The sequence below is a fragment of the Acanthaster planci genome, linkage group LG01 (genome assembly GCF_054643075.1).
Source record: "Acanthaster planci isolate LZ-2023a linkage group LG01, COTS_SCS, whole genome shotgun sequence".
NCBI classification, from domain to species: domain Eukaryota; kingdom Metazoa; phylum Echinodermata; class Asteroidea; order Valvatida; family Acanthasteridae; genus Acanthaster; species Acanthaster planci.
The window spans coordinates 23612529-23635657 of NC_141777.1; the positions used below are offsets into that span (position 1 = coordinate 23612529).

General features: G+C 39.5%; 1 protein-coding gene across 1 annotated transcript in view; it reads right to left on the minus strand.

Annotated features, from left to right (window-relative positions):
• Positions 1-22738, minus strand: part of LOC110978378 (uncharacterized) — a 72194-nt gene extending 49456 nt beyond the window's left edge. The window contains exons 1-2 of the mRNA XM_087141133.1: positions 22261-22738; positions 20713-20981 (exon numbers count right to left, since the gene is read on the minus strand). Coding sequence (XP_086997259.1) covers positions 20713-20910 — 198 coding nt within the window. The 5' untranslated portion in view covers positions 20911-20981; positions 22261-22738. The remainder of the gene's footprint in view (positions 1-20712; positions 20982-22260) is intronic.
• Positions 22739-23129: the final 391 nt, after the last annotated feature.

Here is a 23129-nt window from a genome sequence, read left to right on the forward strand (position 1 = left end):
CTTTCTGAAACTAAAAAAGTGCGACTCACATTTCCTTCTGTTCCTTCTTCCAAACTTGACATTGATCTTCGGTAATTCACTGCTGCGTAAACCTCAACCATTATTCTTTCCAAATTTATCGATTCCAAGTGCAGAATTCAGTTTTTCTTCGAAATCTGACGATTGAAGCACAAAAACTTCAACCGTTTTTTTAAAAACTCCATTTGAAAGTACACGCAACAAAACTCGCAACGTTCGTTATTTACCCTGGTGAGAATACGCATACACGGGGCGCATTTTGGACGCGATGTCCTATCCAGTCTATACAATGGAGATCAATGGGTTCAATCTGTCGTGCCATGTTGGTTCCTACCATGCCTTGTGCGATCTAACCCCTGGTATGATATAATTTAAATATTCTACTATTTGGGATTTTAAATTAGGCCTTCATTCAGTGACGCAGATTTACGCATGCGTGACAGGGCGCGAGCGTGTAGCTTTTGAAATACGCGTGTGATTCACTTTACGTTAATTTAATCATCCTGAATAGGTCAGCGTCATTTTCGAATTCCACACGGCCAGGGGCTAGTGAAGGAACGGACATGCAGCCTATGGAGTCGAGGTTGGTACCAAACGGACCGTCAATTTCATTAACAAACACGCTCTCTTTTGTTCTGCTCAGAGTGAATCATTTGGACAAACAACAAACTTCCTATAACCACCTTTCGGAAATCTCTAAAACCACCTTTCTGTAAAGAAGTTTTAAAATGGCATGCCTCAAGCAGTTTACTGATCCGTGTATTCAGAAAATAATTACCCTCCTCGTAAATGATTTCCAAGATCCAATAAAACAAAAGACTAATAACAGTCCACACACCAACGAAATAGCCTGAAAAAAGCGGCATGGACTAACACACTGCATGCAGTGAGCAGGACCAAAGCTATCCCGAGCAAAGCGCATTTTCCAGTATAACCTGTGAATCTTGGGAAGATTCATATAAATCTCATCCAGGCATCTACTGTAGTACCGCAAAAGCAATTTGCAAATCAAATACATGTGACCCTTTAATAATGTGAAGAAAATGCAACCCTGTACGGCTGTTTTCCTGCTACTCATGGTAAATACTTCCTATTAATGGTTATGGTATTAAAACTATAGTTTATAAAATCATGAAATGTAATACATGAAGGTATGTATTAAAAAGTCAATTATGCACAGAGATTACCACGCACAAAAAATAAAAAAGCAGGGCTACTGTAACATGATGTGTCTGATTTTTTTTCAGCCCTTTGCAATTAAACCCCAGGATTTTTTCAGTCTCCTCCCCCACACAAAAGTAGCTCACTGTCAATTTTCATGACCCATATGAACTTCATTTACCCATAAGACTGGTCAATCCTTTACTAAGCTGTATCTTCACATGGAGTCAACATTTTAATACATTGGATGCTTATCTCTCACTAACCTGTAACTATTCACAATCGGCATGTATATCAACATGGAGCCGTTTCTTTTTGAGAAGAGTTCAGGAAGGTTCAAAGATCAAGTCAATGTTCTACAGTTAGATTTGATAGTCCGTTTAACCCGTTAAGCCACATTTTTCACATAGGTCGTGTCGCAAACTGCCCGTAGATAAGACTGTTCCAACGTTATTTGGTTGATTAGATAAGTAAATAAGTTCCAGAAGATTTTTGTCGAAAGTTAGAATAGGCATATTTGCCGATGACGTCTTGACTTAAGTGTGCACTTCCTATGGGCGCCATCATCGAGACTGCTACCGGGGAACCCATAAGCTGACGCAGTGATACTTCATCTCCCTGTGTTAGCCCTAGTTTATTGATCATGTGTATGACGAAAAATCACACTACAGCTACAGAGGTAACGCTTCAACGGTCCACATCTCTTCTTTACCTCTTCTGACCTTTTCTATGCCATTTCTATGAGTTCCACTATAATCAAGTTTACATGTACTTTGGCCTGAACAAAAATGTCACAACTTCTTTACCCCGCCCGAAAAGTTGGCAGAAGGTACTTCGCATTTCCCGGCTGGGTAGTTCTTCTCTGTAACACGCTAAATCAAGACAGCAGCGTACAAAAATTGTGTGCTTGCGGTATGCGGAAATGTCATCCACTAATTGCTGCCGTTCTCAGGATAATGTGCTCCTAGTTCTCCTTTAAATCTATCACTCGGCACCGAAGTCGTCGAGGCGACTTAGCGATGAAAATAGCTAATGCTCATATTGAAAGGATACCTCATTTATCAGGTAATATGTCATTTTGAAAATAAGGCCATGTCCAGATCGTCTGGTTTGGCTGGAAGCAATTCAAAGGTCTGTGGGAAAATAACTGCAGCCTGTTAGAAACTTGCGTAGGCACAAGTGTTATATCTAGCCAGCGCCATGACAATGGAGCCCAAGATCAAAGAAGCGCAGCTGATTAAAGAGACAGGGAGATGTGTTATGGGGGTCATTCCCCACCCCCTTTCCCAGAAACAGTCAGTATAGGTCTAGAGCACAACTTGGAACAAGGTACACACCTTTGTTGAACAATATTTTAGCGACCCCTACATCTAGTAATCTTGAGCCCCTAATCTCCTATCCCCTGAAGTTCCATTTCGATTTTTCCCATGGTCAGTGACTTAATTTTAAGTTAGTAACCCCTTCCTTTCCCCGTCCTGAAGCGAATTTAGGCATTTTATTATCCCCACATCAAAATTCCACACAACATTTAAAACACAACACTTTAAAAAACGGAAAATATACCGCCAAAAACATCAAGGGCAAATCTCATGAGTTACTCGTAATCCTGCAAGAATGAAATCTTCTCTATGGACAAACCATGCTCAAATGGATGTTGATGGATGTGATGAGAAATATCTCAGGGCAGGCAAGCCCTCCCTTGGTGCTCATGTGATGGACAGAAAATGGCTGATGGCCACGACGAGCCTGCATGTTCAGAGGATCTAGAAGTCCATTAGAACCACACAGATTTCAACAAAAAAAGAGGAACAACAAAAGCATGAAATGATGCACCCTGAAGACATTTTGACATTCGCTAGGATTAGCTTTTATCCAGCCTGGGAAAATTGCAGACATCTGTAAAGCTGTTGTTTTCACGGTAGAAAGAGTTTTCGTGTGATGTGTAGGTGGGTTCCAATCAATTTGTTTGAGAGACCATGTCATGCTGTAGTCTTCTGATACCCATCCGACTTTGAATTTGGCAGCAAAACAGTTTGCCAGTACAAGCCTGCTTTACTGTGAGTGGGTGCGTCTGGTCAAGAGCAAGCTAGGCTAACTTTAGGATACAATTTTGAACAAATAATTTAACAAAGCACCAAGAGACTAATCCAAATACTATGTGCTGTACATGTATATTTTGTCGGATGATGCACGTTTGGTCTTACACTTTTATTTAGAACTTCCGGGGGTTATTTGCTTTCTTCCCGAGAGCAGGATAGGCCTACATGACTTTTCTTCTTCCGAAAATTCACCCTCAAATCAGCACCATTAAGATTTACATTCATTTTCGATCACTCGCAGGACCAGGAACACCTTATTAAAAAACCACACATGCACCTAGAAGCGTTGTATATGATGAAACCAGGTGTGGTTTAGTTTTTCAGCTTTATGTGATACAGTAATCTTTGTAAAAAAGTATTAAAGGTGGCCTAAAAAACACCAAGACGCAGTTTGAAGAATTAAATGTAATGATGCACTTAACCATCCATCCACTGGTGGATAAATCGACTCTTCATCATTTTAGCTTGAGTTGAACCTGGATCTGCCTGCAAAACTGAAAGGCATATATACACACAGAGCTACACCAAATCAAATTGAATTAGTGTTCTTCCACTTCTAAAACAGTGGTTGAAGATTGAAACTCATAATAATTAAACTTTTATTGATGAACGTGGAAGAATTCCGTCTACTTGTTTAGTTTCTAACTACAAACGGCAGAATTATTTTCCCTGTCCCCAGACATAATTAATAGAGGACACGCACAGTATTAATCTCAATCAGAGACACGATGAGACAAAGTAGCCAAAAGAGAGCAGGCACACTTAATTCAGGTGGGTATTTCCATTTTCACATCAGAAAGACCCCCCTTTCCGACATTTCATTATGTCGTATCTCCCGAGACAATTTCGAACAATCAGCACAGGTAATCTTCACAGACTGGGCGTTACATAGGCCGGTGTAATTGAAGATGACTCGGCTTTCCTCCCGTCTGGCAAGTTCTTAGTTTTCAGTGCCTTTAACTGGTGCATACACAGCTCAGGGTAACCTGGCAGTGCTGATATGCATGAACACTAAACCCAAAGAAGCCTACCAGCATTATTCTCACTAACAACCGACATGAAACAGTCAGTTTACTTGGATAAAACCTTACCCCTTCGGACTAAGTAAAGCCATGATGGCCTATTGCCCAACTTTTTTGGGGGTGGGGGTATTCAGCCAGCAAAAATGGACCTGTCTTCCATCTGATGAACGCCCAATATAACAGACAGTGAAGTCTTTCCAATAGGCTACTTCCATAAACAACGAGTGGGGGATTGTGGGGGGAGGTAAATTCACATGAGACACTGAAGTAAGAAGGTTCAATGTTGTGATCCAAGAAGATTTGAGGCAGCAGGATTCTAGTTTATGAGAAGAAAATAAATGGAGATGACCACACTAACACTCACAAAGTAAAACAAACAACAATCAACACCAGGATGATCTATTGTGTAAGTAATCACAGTTGTTAATTATTATCCAGTCAAAATGTCTGGTGTTGTAAATTTTCACAATTTGTCCAGCTAGGCCTACAGGTCAAGCCACTTGGCAACCCGCTTTGCGGCTGATTTTTCATTCGATAAATATGCATGAAATGCAACAATTTTTGATTGGCTGCCATCATTTGGCGTAAGAGGGAGCATCAGAACAATAGGCTGTCACTTACGGATGGAGCAGGCAAAATCTAGTGAGAAAATAACTGTCTTTTCTGGGAACTTAGGTACTGCAATCCCACTACAAAGACTTAGAAGAATACACATTCAATGCAACAGATCAGTGCACTGCTACCTTTCTTACTAGAGCGATTCACTAATACATCAAAGGTCAAATGTATGTACGCATGGCAAACAGCTTGAACGGCTCGTTTACGTAACTTTTACTTTACATATACATGGTACTTATTTACCTGTCTTACCTTTTAATCCGAGGAATGAATTTTACACTGGACGTTAAAGTGTGTACCACAAAACTTGAAATGAATAATAAATAAAAGAGGGGTTTGGGGAGTTCGGTATAAAGAAGATATTTCTTTCGTTCCATGGATACGAGGTCAATAGAAATCAGAGTGCTCCCTCTGCACAAGCTTAAATATCAACGGTGTGATACGTCAGAGTACCATGCACCATTTAAAACTGACCTGAATCTAGGGACATCACATATCAAATCTGCACTCGCAATACCTTTGTACCGATTAAGGCCACCGGCGATCCTTTTACTGTGCAGAATACAGAGGTGATTGGCCAGCTGTCCATTGTAACTATTCATGCCAACGAATGAATATGGTTAGCAAACGGCGAGCAAGCTTTCATACTACATTTGCATTCGGCATGGTAAGATAGCGCCGGTAACTACAGTGACCATCGTGTGATGATTAAGGGCATTACGGGTCCAGATGTTTTATATGAAATCCATGCCTGGATCGCAAACAAATGAGGATTTCCTAATCTCCGGTCATCATTCAAATTGGGTTGTAATTTCTGATTTTAAGTTTGAAGCTAAATAAAAGTTAGTGTTTTGCTTCAACAAAAATAAACAGTTTCCTAATGTCCCCAAAAGGAAAAAAATATTTTCATTATTTTCCACCACTACATGCCTGGAAGCGGTATATGTATCTCGGTGATGAAACCTAGAAACAGCGACGAAAGTGTGATTAAGAAATGAGGCTGGTCTTTTGCACGATTACAATAGTGGTGCAGGATGCCAGAGTTAAGACCGGTTCATACTCGCTGCGTATTCACTGTGTACGCAGCGCAAAGGTCTATTTTGAGGTGTCTGCAGTGCGTGAACGAAAGCGCAGTGCGTGATGAAAATGCGTGCCCTTGCACATAATGAATAGTGCGTACGCACCAAATGTATGCGTATTTGGACAAATTAAAAACTGTTAATTTTCGTCGGATACGCACACGCAGCCGAGACTTGAGAAAACAAGAAAGTATGAACATCAAATGCGGCGTTCACATTACGCGCTGCGTGTGTGCAAACGCAGAGTGAACCAGCCCTCAGGCCTCTTTATTTGTACACACTCTGCAAGGAGGCTTGTTTTCGCAAAGCCAAAGCAAGGTTGTGATTCTTTATTTCGTGCATCACAAAATACTCCTAGACAGGCTATCACGACATTAGAGGGTCCCCTGAAGACGCACGTGAAAAAAATTGGAGACTCTTAGAGTTTGTGCCCGAGTACGTTTTCAAGGGGCCGCTCACGCGTTTTGCTGACCATGGCAATGTATGCGCATGCGTGCATAAATTTGAATTTATTAGTGAAATAGTCTCTTGATGATCTATTCATCAGCTATCGAATTCATTTGTATACCCGTGACTCCCTTAAGTCCATTTACATATCTGCTAGTATCTTGCAAGTGGATAAAACGTATGGTTTATGATGGAAGTTCATCTACCCAAATTTGCAATACTATCAGTTACCCTGGATAGTCTTTCATTTCGACAGTGTGTGATAGTGCAACTCAACCTAAGATGTCATCATCTCTGACTTCAGAGACATACAAAAAGATATAGTTACAAAAAAGTAAATGAGAAAAGCAATTGGCTTTCAAAACAGAGCGATACTGAGGGAAAAAAGCTTACTCAGAAAATAAGGTTAATGAATCACAATGAAATGCTAGAATGACCAGCTGTAGCTTAACTACAGGAAGTACTGAATACTCAATGAAAGGTGTGCAAGAACGACTCCTGTGAAAATACCAGCATCCAGGCTTGTCAAGGTTGAATTTCAAATCAACTGGATGAAGAACATTGCACTCAAAGCTTGCTTCACCTAGGAGTACAATTTCCCAAGAAAATTTTAAAAAGATACAATCCAAGTGTTTCAAATTAGGTTTTCATTCCGTAAGCACGGGAATCAGTACAGGCTTTGAGATTCTCTCTCCAATTCCTCCACAAATTAATATTGATGCCAACTGATCAAACAAATGTCAATCTATGTGACAGCACGGAAAGTTTCTATTTCATTTACCCTGTTACTTTCACCGAATATAAAGTTTCTTTATAGTGTTCTCATATCCAGATATTCCGGAACATTTGAACTGTGATAGAACACCTGTAATGGCTTCATGGATATTTTGTGTGCCTTTACATTGATGTCTTTTATCTGAATGACAGCAAGACAACCCCACGTGGTTACTTTTCCAGGGGTTGCCCTAACAAATTGGCTGCGATCGTTAACCTGTCTCCAGAAACATGTGCTTTTCCTGCCTCTCGAAGTAACGACATTAACGACATATGTTACATTTTCCAGCGTTCATACATTCCACTGCTCGTTATTTAACGTTTCATAATACTCCTTTATGGTTGACGGGAGTAATATTGTACGGCCTCCAGCAAAAAACAACCTAGATAATTCCCATTTCTTACTTGGACGTGTTCCCGTGAAGAAATCTGATAGATTTACATGCAGTATAAAAGGCTTTTTCTGTCATCAAATTACAACTGAATCCTCCTAAATCTGGTCTCATTTGTATGCAAATTAATAGCATAATGAACTTCAAAAATGGCTTTACATTAGGGCTACATCACAATGGTCGGGTGATTACAATGCACTTTTATAATCAGTCAATATTGTACCAGTTGATGTTCATGCGATGTTGGTATACATTGTGACGCACTTGGACGTTTACTTCGTCTTTCCTTCCTTATGCATTTTCGCCAAAATTAATTTTTGAGGAACTTCAAATTCATTACCTTTTTGAACAATTTCAACGTCATGAAATTTAGTCCAAAATTCAAAATCGATGGCTTCCGAAATTAGGCACAATTCAGCAGAGTGTTCTGTAACGTGGCGCACTGGAACAAATCTAAAAAGTCCCACATTAACAAAATTATAATAATTTTTTATCATGGTTGATAAGTTCGGATAATAATCATAGCCTCAATTGAAATACCCAACTTCAAGTTTGTAAAAAAAATTGCTTTCTTACTTTGGGCGCATTTTAAAAGAATTCGTTGTCCATTTCGAAGAAAATCGGAAAATCAGGCCAAAATACAATTTCACTAGAACTTCGTGGCAGGTATAAATAAACACAGGTTTAATGAACGAGAATGTTGAGAGCTTGGGGAAATTTCACTTATTGTGTAAATTGGAGTAAAACATATATACTCTTCAAAGGCACTGCTGAAGGCGAAATATCAAAGCGCGCCAAGTTGGGGGCCGTGCCGCAACGTTCTGGGCCTGGCCAGATGAGCTGGCACCCTTCCAACTTACAAACTTACCAGAAAACTGACAATGAAATCAATATCACCACGGTTTGAAAACCCCTTAAATCTAACAGCAGGTTTTATCACATTTAGTGCAAAGTGTGCGAGATCGTTACACCGACTAAACAATCCAAAATGAATAGAAATAATCAGCCATTCTTGGCTTTGGCTTTTCAATATCCCTCGACAATTAACTCCGTTAAATACCCACATATGTACATTCATCTGAAAATTATTCAATGATGATTATAGTTTCCTAAATTTATATATTTATCTATATTATATATTTATTTATTATTCTTATTTATACACATTAAATATGAATGTATGTAAATCTAATCTGAGAAATGGATATCTAGCAACTTAAAATAGAAGATTTTATACTTACTAAAAACAAATCAAAAACTGCAATTAAAAAATTAGGTCAAAATCACATACATTCGAAAACATTAGGATGACACTTCTCATTAGACACTTCTGGCCCTTGACATGCATTTGAAGCCATTAACGCTGTCTGCAGTCTGTATGTCATGATTTAGTGAGTTCCAAGTCTGAGCACCTGTGTAACACAAACTCCGTATGAGGGAGTCCGTTTTGGGCATTGGTAAAGACAATGATTGACTGCTTCGTCTGAGGTCATTACCAGTGCTTGTATGTTTAAATTTGTTTTTTAAGGACTTTGGTGCAAGGTGCATCTCATGGTGCATCACGTATCGCGCATCTCGAGCTAGTTAACCTGTAGTTTAGAACACTTTTGTTTAGATTTCAAGAGCACGCTCCATGCTTCTGCTAGCCAACAGTGTGCTTTCTGTTGTATACGTGCTTCTTGTCCTGTTTGTCAGGTCTTGGAATGTTTAATGGCAGCCAAACCACAGTAATTAATGAAGTGTCAAAATAAAGCCTGGAAAAGTAAGTTGTTGCTGACCCCCAAAAAATCAATTATCAGCACAATTGTTTTATACGCCAAAAATGTCACTTGTTTTTACAATAGATGTGGCAGCAACAAGATATCAAAATGAAAATAATATGTGAATACCTTTTCACCAAGTATTTGCTTCCCATTGACAAAACCTTTAATATGGTGTTTTGTATCTGCCTTCTTGCATCTCGCTTTCAGAATGTCGCGTTACGACTCGTATAAATCTCGCATCTCCTAATTTGCATCTCATATGTGCCATCCCATATCTCAAATCTCGCGATAGCAAACAGGTAATTTGATACACTGTTGTTAAGACTACAAACGCATGTCTACATGCGTCTGTAATTGCCACGTTGTGGCCAACTGTGTGCTTCCTGTTGCGTATGCCTACTCTGTCATTGATGTATAAGTGTTTGCTGAGCAAGTTGTTGCTGATCAAGTTGTGGCCGATCATTTCGCAGTTCCGACGTAAGTAACTCTTCTTTTTTAGCATAAAAATAATTTTTAAATAGAGTCTTCATAGTATTACGAGTTATAGTGAAAATGTCTCAAATTGCCAAATCAGTCGTCCAGAGATGTTTCGAGAAGCTCTGAAGCTATTAGTTCCAAGTGAACCTAACTGGTAGGACCATAGGTAGGACAATGGAAGAAAGACAACAACTAACAAAGTGGGCCAAACTGACCTTCACAGACTGACCAGTAACATTTTCTTGACGGTACAGAACTCCAAACAACTTGGTTTGATTTCTGCTCCTGATGCTTGAATGTCAGTAGCAAATTGTGTCTCCCTGGAATTTGTATACAATTCGTGTCTGCTTATGACTTAATGAGTGTAATGCCTTACTATAGATTTCTCAACACACTCTAGGCTATAATGAGATGGATCGGGGGGGGAGGAGTTGTTGGAGGTCGACACCCGACCCCGTTCGGACCCCTAAATAAAACAGTAATAAGAAATATTACAAGATTAAAATATTGGTTTCAAAGATGGCCTCCAGCAAGAGTCATCATTTTTAATCCATTATTAACAATGATACGTATTATCTATTTCACTGAAAGGCTAACACCCCCCCCCCAATTTCTACGTCAGCCCCTGGTGAGGGTGCAAATAAAGAAAATTTTCCTTCCTCCGTGATTTCAGAATTCATATCTTAGGTGGAAAGACCTCCAGTAAAGCCTATCCATTTTACATGATTGTGTTTTGTTTACATTACGGGAAGGACCCCAATCTAGTGGTACGGTCTCGAACCCCAGATTCCGAGCTTACCCGTGCATTTCAAAATATTGATTTTTCTGAACGAAATTTCGAAGGTGTGTGATGCCCCCGAATGCATGACTATGCTTATTTGTACCTGTAGGCTGCTGTGCAGTTTTGTCCTACACGCGCAACAGCTTCTGAGAGAAGTGCTGTTACTGTACATCTACTGTGGCCAGCTAGTACACGGAAATTTAGTTATGTTGATTGCATTCGCAAAACGCATGTGCACTAAACTTTCCCTTAATTTGAATTCGGAACAGGATGCCCCATATACTTCACGAATTAAAGGTATAAGTTAGTTAGTTATGGTGAATCGATTTTTCCCCAATATTACCTCATTTCAAAAGCTCCAAACAGATGAATGCAGCCTAAGGAAATTATCAGTTCAATCTGAAACTTTTAACTTTAAAGCATAATCACTAGTTTATGACCTTCAATTGTGCAGGCTTGGAGGGATGCGCATCGTTATCTATGACGGCATTTTGAGTCACTTTTCCCTTCTCCTTTGCATCTCTAGCTGCAGTTCCTGATTTGTCTTTGAGTGTTGATTTCTTTCATTTTTAATGTCAATTTTTTAAATTCATTTTGTTTCTGTAAATGGTGAATCAAAAACGATTCATATCCAATCACTGGTTTGTCTCATGTTTATCCGTTTGCATGTGCTCCCTTGATCAAAGAGTTAACAGACTCATTTCGAGTGACTTCATTGACTCACAAAACTCGATGAGAGAGTCACCACACGAACAAAACATTGACTCACTAAAATGAGTTTTTAGACTCATCAATAATTTTTAGTAATGTCAAGAATTCTTTTGAGACATCCAGGGGGATGTTTTCGGCAACAATAGTCTAGAGTGTATAGTGGGTATGAATGGGGAAGGGGGTACCCCTCTCTCACATGTCGAGGTGGGTATAACAAATTTAGCGAGTTGTCAATTTGTAAGTGGGGAAACCAAACTGTCCTTGAATGTTGTTAAAACTGATTATCATCGAGTCAGTAAGAATGTAAGATTACACAGAATTCACACAGTTGACATGATATATTTTTTAACCATCGCATTACGTATTGCTTAATGTTTATCGATTGATAGGCCATCTTTGAAAAAAAGTAGTTTAGATTAATTTTGTTCTAGGAAGTAGCTCTAGTCTAAGAGGTGTACAGACTTGTACTTGAAAGTAATAAAGGATTCCCCATTGCAACATTTTCATATTATGCATCGAATTTTTCCATACTAAGCATGACGTGACGCATGACGTGTATAACACTCGAGGCCATATCTTTGGAGGTACGAGCATAACACCTGAGGTATTTGCATGTGAAAAGAGACTTAATTCTGAAGAGATTGTTCTTACCTTTCATGGATGTTGAAATATTGAAAATAATATTTGTTGTTCTGAGCAATATGGTGCTGTAATAAAGTATGAAAATCTGCATAGGCCCCACTATTGAAAAACACTGTAAGTTTATGTTTCAGCGTTTGTACCAGATATGTACGTGCATTTAGTCGCAAGTCTACGAACGTTTGCAGCGAACGGTAATTGTGGTAAATATGAGCTTACATTTGATTTCATTAAACATCTCTGTGGAACCAACACAAATCAATCTATAAAGTGCGCTAGGCGATCTCGAAATATTTTCAATTCCAGTTGAATTGTGAATTCGTTGCATTTTTTTGCAATCAAAATCCAACAATAAAAAATAATGTCTTGGTTCATAATGCGTACCTTTCACTTTGTTCACCATTTTGAACATCTTTTAAAGAGATAATCATGACACAAAAAGTAAACATAAATAACTATGGGCACTTGCAAAGCGCATTGTATCTGACAAATGTTTCCAAGCCAATTAAGTTAAGTAAAAATTTCAGGCGCGGACAAACCAGACAGTGTTATGCACCAACAAATATAAATAATTCTACATTAGCAGGTCAAGGAGTGTGAAATGATCTTTGCAGCACAGATGTTAACGGGGCAGTATCTCCCGGAGTCACGAAGTTGAGTTTTTCCCCTTCCAAAATAAACACATGTACAAACAAGCAAAAAATATCAATTGTGTGTTGCGTTTAAACATGACATGCACGACACGTAAAGCCAAATCTTTACATTCTAAACTATTTTCTTTGATTTCCTGTTTACTCCCAATAAAGAGAAGAGGGCTTTAAAGGTATGGCTTCATCTTAAAGAATCCAATGCGAAGTTTAGCCTTATTAGATAAACATTTAAAAACCATGGCCATTAGTGTTTCAATCTTTGAGCATAGTTTTTTTGTTTCTGCAAACAACTTGAAATGTTTGATAGTATGTCAGTGTTTAACAGAGCTGTTGCAATCAACTTGAAACCATGCAAAAGATACTCAAAATACTCATAAAGAGGCTAAAGAGCTTAAAACTAAGATTATGATTTGTTATTAGTTCATCTCTGACCAATAAAATTCAATCTTAGGAATAAGCCCTTTCCACCCGGAACTACATAAAACTCATTGGACTGTGTCTGAAGAACTAAAGGGATCGTTTCCTCATACGCCGTTTTTAAATAAAAACAAGATGAAAACTGATGTGACCGCAGACAGCTACGTGCGTGTGACTCCGGAAAAGCTGCACTTGTGCACGTTTTACTGATTAACCCAAGCCTCGGGCCACAATCGCATCTGTAAATCTTCCGGGCATTTGAGCGCTCATTCCACTCTGTTCCAAATAAATATGGCCAAGATGTTTGTGAAGTCTTCCAGTTCATCCTGCTGAGAGCAGTACAGCTCTCAAGTGCTGTTTGGGAAGATTTTCCTGGGTACAGATGTACGATCCTAAATAACCTGTATTTGCTGCAAGATATATTAATCTCTCAGTTGTATTGCATGTCCAGATAATTCTTTATTGCAGTTCCATCAATTTTTCGCAGTTCCGATGGAGGTTCTACGACGTATGAAACTTGGCTTGAAGCCAAGACTCTTTCCTTTTTCGCCGAAATCCAACACCACGCTGTAGGCAGCACCCAATGGCACATTCTCTGATCAATCAATTAATACTAAGACATCAAGCATCGAGTAAAGGAATCATGGCACGGCTCCACAAAGCCCTCAATCCAGACAAATTATGCAAACCTCTCAGAACATGTATTTCTAACTGTCAGGTTCAATTCGTTGTTCCAAGAAATAAGACGACTACCAAAGACAAATGCTTGCACAATGGTCAAAAGGGGTTTAATTAAGATCCAAAATCATCAATGAATATACTGGTACCATTGAAAATGGTGCCTTTTTAACCGTTGGAATTTACCACAAAAGTCATTTCCAGCACATAAACTAAAACAAACTGTATAACCTTGTATCTATGTGGAAGGTTAATGAATTATTTACACCCTAGCTTTGGACTTGGTTTCAAATACAAAAGCCTGGGGTAATTCGTGGGTCGTATCCGAATGATCGATTTTACCAATCCTCGATCGGCAAACGAGGCCAAGCAGCAAATGCGTTTTTGCTGTATTCGTTTGCCCCTTTTCACAAACCTTGGAATCTGGACAGGATATCACTCGTGCAACAGACCAGATTGACCAAGCATTTGACAACGCACTCATGTACATGTACAAACTCGTGTTTGTCGTGGACTCCGCTGTTTTAATGAGCCGCCCGTCACTATATTTGTCACGAAATCTTCTGACGTCAAGAAGCCGGCACAATCTTCTGACGTCAAGCCAAGATGAATTTCCATCTCCAAAACGCATGATTAATTACTGTTTACATGGCGTAAACTCTGAATTGATTTTTTTTTCACTATTTTCATCAGTTTTTAATGCATAAATAGCCTTGTAGAGTTTTGCCTTTATGAATCACACGTCTTAGGATCTCCTAAACATGTCTGAAATTACAAGACCTTTTCAATAATATATATGAAAAAGCAGGCTTGAGAAAACTGAAAAAAATTGGTAAAATACTGAATTCAGACACATTGGTTAAGTCGTCAAATTCACGCCTTTAATACAAGACAATTTTGTCATTCGATTGTGTCTAATTTTGTCCAACAAATTAGTGTCCCTCTAAGCACCTAAACTGCCAAGAGGGAATTTTATATTTTTAAAAAGGTTAGAAACAGCTTTAGATGATTAATCAAGTAAACACCTTGTGGAGTTCACGGGGAAAATAAAGCATTGCACCAGTACTACGCAATGTAGTGATTCATAAGGGATATTAAATTAACGTGCATATGCTAATAGTAATGAATTAATATTGTGAATGGTTTGCTGAGTAGCCAGCAGGGACCTCAATGCATAATTCACGAAATCAAACTCTTACACTTCTGATCAATAACCAATTATGGGTTTCCTACTGCAAAATACCCGCGGGCATCTTGAGTGTGGTTTTCGAAATCAGCAAATGACTTGCTGGAGAAAGAAATGACGAAACCAAAACACAAAAATATGCACTACTATGTGGAAATGTTATAGCGCCGCTTAAAAGCAAAAGCACCAATTAATAGAAACGAATCAAATATGACAAATCAATACGTCACTGAATTAAGAAGAATTACGATCTCTTGCAAGTAATCTGGTGAGATTCTTCGGCACACGACGACTGATTTGAAATTCTCTGAAACAGCTTTCAGTTTATACATGTAAACCTATACTGTGCCGCTCCGAGAACTAATGTGTAGGTGTGTGCAAGAAGCTGCTCTAAATCAATCTAGCGTAAAAATCGCGGACTATATCCTTCAGCAATTTTCTTTTTGAGAAGCGCCAATCAATGGCGTGGATAGCAAGGGCAGCCCAAAGCACTTCTCAGGATGGACGACTTCAGTGAATTAAACACCCCCACCTGAAAGACCTGTTAATGGACGAATGAAGAGGCGGTCTGGATACGGTAATACTGGACGAGCATGTTTTTGCGCTCCAATTGAAAGCAACGAAGGTAAAGTATGGAGCAGAAAAGAGACCATGCACTAGGTACGCTTAGGATAACAAATGGTTTGGCTCCTTTGATCACTGAACACTTCATTTCCCAAATTAGGAAGACGATCGTTGTGCTTCACAAAGAAGGTTTGACGTTAACGTGTATAATTCAAGGAAAGCCAGACTGCACTACTCTTACTAGTCTTAGTGCAAAAGGGGGATTTCAAAATCTTAAAGGTTAAAAAAAGGTCGAGGAAGAGGTGACAGTGCTTATTCATCATAAACTAAATGTAATTCTGGAGGCACTTATGGGTGCAAAACAATGCCTTTATTCTTTTCGTGCCAGCATCTGAATTTTAAAGGTTTTTCTGTTTTCAATCAGGTTATTTCAAACTTTGTTGATATAAATAAAATTCTTAAAGCAGAAATGAGTTCAGTCAGGGTACGGCATATCTGAGTAAAATATCTCTGATGAGCACGTAGTTGTGAGAATGTGAAAAAAAATCCCATGCCTCATTACAGGGAGGCATGATCTTGGCATATTTCTCGTGAATTCAACTCAACCATCTCATTTAACCATGTCATCTTTTTCATTAAAATTCTGGATCTTCACATGAGTGAGTTTCCATGATGACCGCAGTTACGCAAGCAGAAGAGGTGAAAACAAAAGCTCAATGGAAAAAGATCTGATAACTTATGACTTAAATTATGGTGTGTGCATCACATGCACTTAAGACCACCTGGCGTCGGGCAAAGAAAGAAGAGGAAATTAATCAAGATAGACCGATCTGTAAGGGCTGGATCGTGCTTCGTGCGTGTGCAACGGGAACTTGACGCCACAAAATATTTATTGCGAAACTCGCCTTATTCGAAATGGCCAAATTGTCGCAATGAGTACAAAGTCGCTGTGAACACAGTAAAATAGCCGTTTTGCAGTCACAACGGGCAGGGTCACTGTAAGCATATTAATTTCAGTAGGCTAATCTTCAAAAGCACAACCCAGAATTAGCATTTACGCGTAAATTTATATTTTCACGATGAAAAAAGCACCATATACTAGGCTTATCGCACCTGAGATTTCTTGATTGATTCTTGGGATATGATTTTCAAAGCTTATTTCTAGACTTGCATCAAGTCAATTATGGTCTGAACTGAAAATCACATTATGCTTTAGAGTGCAATGCATGTATTACTTGTGGCACAGTTTGTACAAAGCATGAACAGGGCTTGATTACATGCTAGTGATAAACTTTTTTTGTGTTTTGCTTTGGCGCTTTCAATTGAGCTGTGGATTTTGTCATTGACTCCATCACCGTTATAACTGTCATTCCTTATAAATGAATGAGATTCGATCACAATGTTTACAACTGGACAGGCATGTCCACTGGTGAGAACATACTGGTAACGGGCACGTCCAGTCATAAAAATAGTATGTAAATGAATGAACACATAGGTATGAGCATTTCATATGCACTCGTGCCTCTTTGTAGTTAACTTGAAATAATTGTTTCTGAAATAAGAGTGAACACAACTGCAAGTTCCTAGATGAATAAAACATTATAATGTGTGCGGGAAGGTGTGAGTACTCATTCCACTCCCAAATAAATTATCACCTCATATAGGTAAATATTCACTGGTAAAGAAAAACTGTGTTAAGTCTCCACCCATGCCTTTGGAGTATGCACAGGACATGAAATATTTATGAATTATTTTTGGCGTCACGACAGAAAAAATGTGGGATGATCAAGTTACAGGACATGGTACAGTTCTCACTTCGTAATTTAAAGAAATACAGGGCAACAGGGCACAGACCAACGTGTCAAGGCTGTGACTCAATCGCAGCAACACCTCTTGACACTAACGTTCCCAAAGCTGCAGCCTTTTTACCTTGTGTGTCTTCTGGGAATATGTCTAACAAACATAGCTTACATTACCACATCTATCTTACTTCAGGAATAAACTCTAAACTCTGAAGGAGACAGAGAACAGGACACGAACTTGGGGGAGTTTAAATGAGAAATTCCGCCGATTTGAGGAATGGTGGCAACCTTGGTTAAATTCACGTACATGTATAAAAAGAGGAAAGATGCGAAACCGCAACACAAAAAACTTTAAACCCTTGCAAGTAAAGACATGTATTAATGAATGTAAAAAGGGTGTTATGTTTTTTTGTCAGGTCACTTTGGCTAAATGCAAAACTACGACGTTGCTGCAATTGCCCCTAATCAATAAAACAAATCTGATCCAATCTAAGATCTAATCCTTGAATATGGTGGGGATGGTATTCCATCTAAATGTTTTCTCTGAGAACAAGCCAAAGTGAACTCCAGGGGTACAGTGTCACTGTGGTTAAGGTCAATAATGCATTTGTGAGTAGCGATCGGGAAGTGGAATTCTTACTAACAACTGTACAGTCAGGTTATTGTTTTGCTTCTGTAGTTCTCCCACACCAGACAGTAGACTGTTAGATGTGCCTCCAATAGGCCTACAAACTGGCCTTGGGTAAGTTTATCCAAAGGTGTCTTGAAAATTGCAACTGTGCAAAATTTGGCTTTCCCAATTTGAGGAGGTTCATGTTAACACATTTTCATCCTCATCTCCATTGTAGGTTACATTTAACCCGTGCAATTTTTCAACACAAGCTTTGACTTCATTCCTCTCTGTGAGTGAACTGAAACGTTTGGGTAGAGGGCAGGAAGCGAAAGTGGAATGCTGCGTTGGAACCCACCCGAGGAGTTTCATGGATGCGGAAAAAATCGTAATCCTTCTAAGTGAAAACTGAAATTGTAAGAAGCCTGGCGCCTTGCAGTTGCCACAACCGTCTCGGATAATGAAATTCTGCAAATACTTTCAATCTGTCATTTCTAAATCGCTGGCATCCCACGACATGAGAAGTATATTCAGGGTCACAAGGCATGTATTCGAACTGAAAGGTGACACCAACACTTTGTATGACAAGCTAACCCACCTCGTACATTGCAATATATACTATACCTTGCGGCAAACCATACGCTTTCAATTTCTCCCACAGATTAGTCCTAAGACCAAGTTAATGAACAAATATTGACGGCGTGTGAAAAAAGAGTCTAATCTAATTCAATCTTTAAATCTCCAGTAGCGTGGTGCAGCCCTGCATCCTATGGTTTGCCCAGAAATTGGGAGATCGGTCATTCCACATTCAACTTCACTCGGCAAATGCAAAGCGAATTGCAAAACCACGTTGGATTAGCTGCGGTTATAAGCTTAAGGTCTACATTGCATTCTCAATTGTGACCAACTGACATGAATTCTAAAAAATCCCCATCCACTTGCAAGGAGCAGAAAATTAGACAAGCACTACAATTTTATTAAAAGCTTTGGTTTCCATCGACCTAAAATGCATGCCAAGCAATTTTGGTGATTTACACTCTGGACATCTGTAGGCTACACAATCAAAGTTCAAGTAAACTCTGAACACTTAAACATATGCAATCCCAAAAAGTCCAACGATGGTTTAGAATCCAACCTATGAGCAAGACTCGGAAGTTTTATGTAAAGGCTCCTGTCCCAGTTTGTGTTGTCACTCGCCACTATGGTTAAATAATAGTTTCGCACCATAATTATCCGTGTCCTGCATCACGCGTACTCTCAGGATAACAATTAATTTTAACAAATACATTTATGTCTCGCTGACTGTAGTTGCAATTCGAAAGGCCACAACTTCATCCAAAGCAAGCGTCGGGACTGACCCCTCGGTAGAGGGTGCGGCCTCTTTTGGCGAGTCCATTGCAGCTAATTAACGTTTAATTTGTTTTTTCGTCCAAATGCAACGACTATTTATCATATCCTACCCCAGTACATGCTGAAAAACCTGGTTTAGTCACTTCACAGCCAGGGCCTCCCCTTGCCAGAAAAAAAATTTAAAAATCCAGCCGGCCTTCAGCCAGCCTCCAGCCAATTCCCATAGGACTGAGTGCTAAGTGGTCCCTTGTGTACAATCTAATGGGTTGTTTACAAAACGGTGCCTGGGGCAGACAGTGGAATGTGTTTATCAGTGACGGCTGTCTGGAACTTGTCAGAGGCCTCTTTCGGCTGTCTTTGAAGTGTTATTTTGGTTGGGGTGTTGTGGTGGTGGTGTGGCTTGGCTGGCGCGTGGCGAGGGCCCCCTCAAATGGGGACAGCCTGGGAAAAGCCCCCTCACGGTACTGTGATGTGCTTTTTGGGGGGGTTAAGAGCTGTAGAGGCTAGGGGACAACCACTGAAGCATTAATATACCTTTAGGACAGACTCAGGGCTCTGCAACCCTGAAAAATGAAACGGACTCAACGGAATAGTCCGCTCCCGAGGCCGTGTGAGAAAAAATTCATACAGCGTCGCATGGTTAAGACATGTGGAAGATAAGCCAGAGGTCACAGGGGTTCAAGTAAAACCTAAGCACATTTCCCATCAGATTTACATATAATCTTAAGATTTATGAGGTTACAGTTGCCAAGGAAAACGTTTGAAGAAAATCGATGCCGCACGTTCATAAAAAGTGACTTATTAAAACTTCAGACATTCAGCTGTGTGCTAGTCCATCTTGACATGAATTCATAATTAAGACGGTTTACCCATTCGTATGGGTCGAGAGCCCATCACGTTGCCGGTCTTAAACGGTTTATAAAACACCAGCCAGCAAAGGAAGTGTCCCCTACATGGCATACATGTACATGTCCCTTCGTTAGAAACATCGACAATTTAGGGACTTTTAATCACAACTGAAGACTTTCCTTTTTAAATGATTTTAACTGAGATTATTTAGTTTTATTTACTATAACGGTTGTATTTGGAGTGTTGACGTATAATCTAACTTGATTTTAAATTTAACAGTTATGTATGTATCGTACCTATATATTTACTAATTAACCATGTATTATTTTTTCAAAATAGTTTGTGAAACTATTATCATTAATTTTTTACTGCGTTTAATTAACGATTCATTTAAATGGTCTTATTATTCTCATTGTCCAAGTTTGGCCTCTGGTCTTTATTACGACTTCCAAGGTCTAGCCAGTCGGAAACATAGTTGTTTAAGAATTTATTCCCGGATTAAAAATATGCGCAAGTTGAACTTACACCCAATGCAATTGGTGGTATACTTCCCATTTTGTGAATTTTGGCGAGTTAGTTGCATGCTACTTTCTATTGTGCCTGTGGCAGAGTTGACGGTACTCACCGTGTTATTGTTGGAGAGGCATTTGGCTAGGCATCTCGCTCGACACAAGACGTCCGCCCTAAATGGGTCCAGAGGGGAAGTGTCCCTCCCGAAGGGATGCTCAGCCTGGCTTTCGGCACTGTGGGGGTATTCACTTGGTGCACGTCTTGTCTCACAATGCAGAGGCAATACGATAATAAACCACACAAGTAGTACCATGACTGGAGGACAGGCCGTGGGGACTGAATCCCAACTGGAACTATTGGGCCTACCGGCACTTGACTCGCTTTCTGTGTAAGCAAAAATGTAATAATGTTTTATTAGCCCAGTTTGTGTAAATTTCATGATGACGCGTTTAGGCTTCAGGTGTTTGTTACCTTGATACAGTCTGCCATCTTTTTGTAAGTAATACAGGTATTTTTTTCTGCTACACTATGGTTACTGCTTTTAGATCAAAAACAGTGTTGGAGTTAATAGCTGTACATCACTAGTGCTTGACACGAAGCCGTGTAAAATGTATGCCTACATATTTTTCGATGATATTCTCTTGGCCACAAGCGTGAAATTGTGAAAAGCATGTAGTAGAAAAGAATGCCCATATCAAACACGGACTGTCATGAAAGACTCATAGAAGAGGTTAATGGAAGATAGGTGAGTGCAAATGATCATTTCCATACAATTATTCGACTCCGAGGATTATGGAGTCGGTCCTGATGGCACCATTTTTTGCCAAGAGCCCTGCTGAAATCTTATAAACTCCTTGTATAAATGAAATAGTTGACTTTCAGTTCTTTTAAATGCTTAAAGCATTTTTTCTTTTGGGAAGGTGAACAAGTGTTAAACCATCTACGGGCTATAATTTTAAGAAAATTGCTTTTGCACGAAACAGTGGTAGCCCAGAGGCCCGACACTTCAGAACAGGTGTTAAAAGGAATATCCATCCAACCAATCCGAAAATATCTAAATACTACTATTTTACTTCGCATGATAAGTACAAAACAATTCTCTCCACAAAGACTGGCATAGGATACGCTATGACGCTGTAGGAAAGGCATGATGTGTTCAAACTCATTCCAATGAAGTGACAGTTTTTCCTATATTCATATGGAATCAAAACCTGATGCAAACATCATGTAAATTAAGCTGAACAAAATAAAATACAGGTCGTACAGGGAACAAGTGCTTCAACCAAAAAACTCAGTGTAATGAAACAGATATCAATTCTAAACTAATTAAAGAGCACCTCTGAGAAAAATGTGTTTTCCCTGATTTTATCTGTTCAAATAAATATGGAAGCATCCAAATCAAACGCAGTCATTTGTCTTCAGAACTCAACTATCACAGAGTGAACAGAGAAAACATGTTTTCCTTAGAGGTGCTCTCTAAAGCCTTATTACACTTTCAACTGTAATTAATTTCATTATTTTAAAAAGCCTAGCCCCACATTTGTTTCACAAGTATTCCTGCTCTCAGAAACAATGTGATAAAAATTGCCCTTTGGTTTGGTTGAGCGCTACCCGACATTCTCTGAACAATTGTTTTCCAGGTCTGAATAAAACTGATACTCACGTAGAAAAATCCAGTTCCTTGTAACCACAAGCGCATTAGTCGGTCGGAAAACACGCCATGGCTGTCCGAACACCGACGCTGGAGAAAATAAGCATCTGATGCAAGAAGCAAACCTGCCTGAGATTTATGATCCACTGAGGGAAAGGCAGATGGTTTGTAATCCTCATCGCGTCACCCAGAAACCTGTTGAAGACTGTACGTTGCTGCACACATCATCAGCGTCTCAGAAACTCGGTGTAGATTGGCTGATGGAGACGATTCATGTTATTATGCGGGGGGAGTGATTGGACCGCACCAACGATTGACTTGTTGGCCCAGGATTGTGCAAACTGTTGTGTTTCACAGCCAAACTTATCATTGTTGTAGATGTTGAAAGAGAGAGAAAAGTATTGGTGATGTTGTTAATCAGCCATGTGGGCAATTCCTTCCTCCATGATGAGAATAAGGCATATAGCTAGAAAACGATGGGTGGAGCTTAAGGGGTGAGAGTCACGCGCCAACTCAAGGTGTATATTTGCTATTGGCCTCTTGGCTGCGGCGGATGATCGGATGCTTGTCAGTACAGGGTTCTCTGTAACCCAATTTGTTGCAAGTTGACTCACGCACTGACGGATTGTCACAAGTACATGTACCCTAGGCCTACAGTACATATACTGCCCGCAAAGAATGCTCCAACCTGAGCTGCCGTGGTTAAAAACGAAATCACAACGAGCAAACACCTCAATATATACCCAATACATTTTGCGAATTGGAACAAAATAACTGGAAAGTGAAATGTAAAAACAGAATGAATTATAGAAAACAGGTTAGGTCAAGGGTTGGAAAAGAAAATGACCTCCTTTCTGTAGAAGCGCTCATTTGAACGTAAA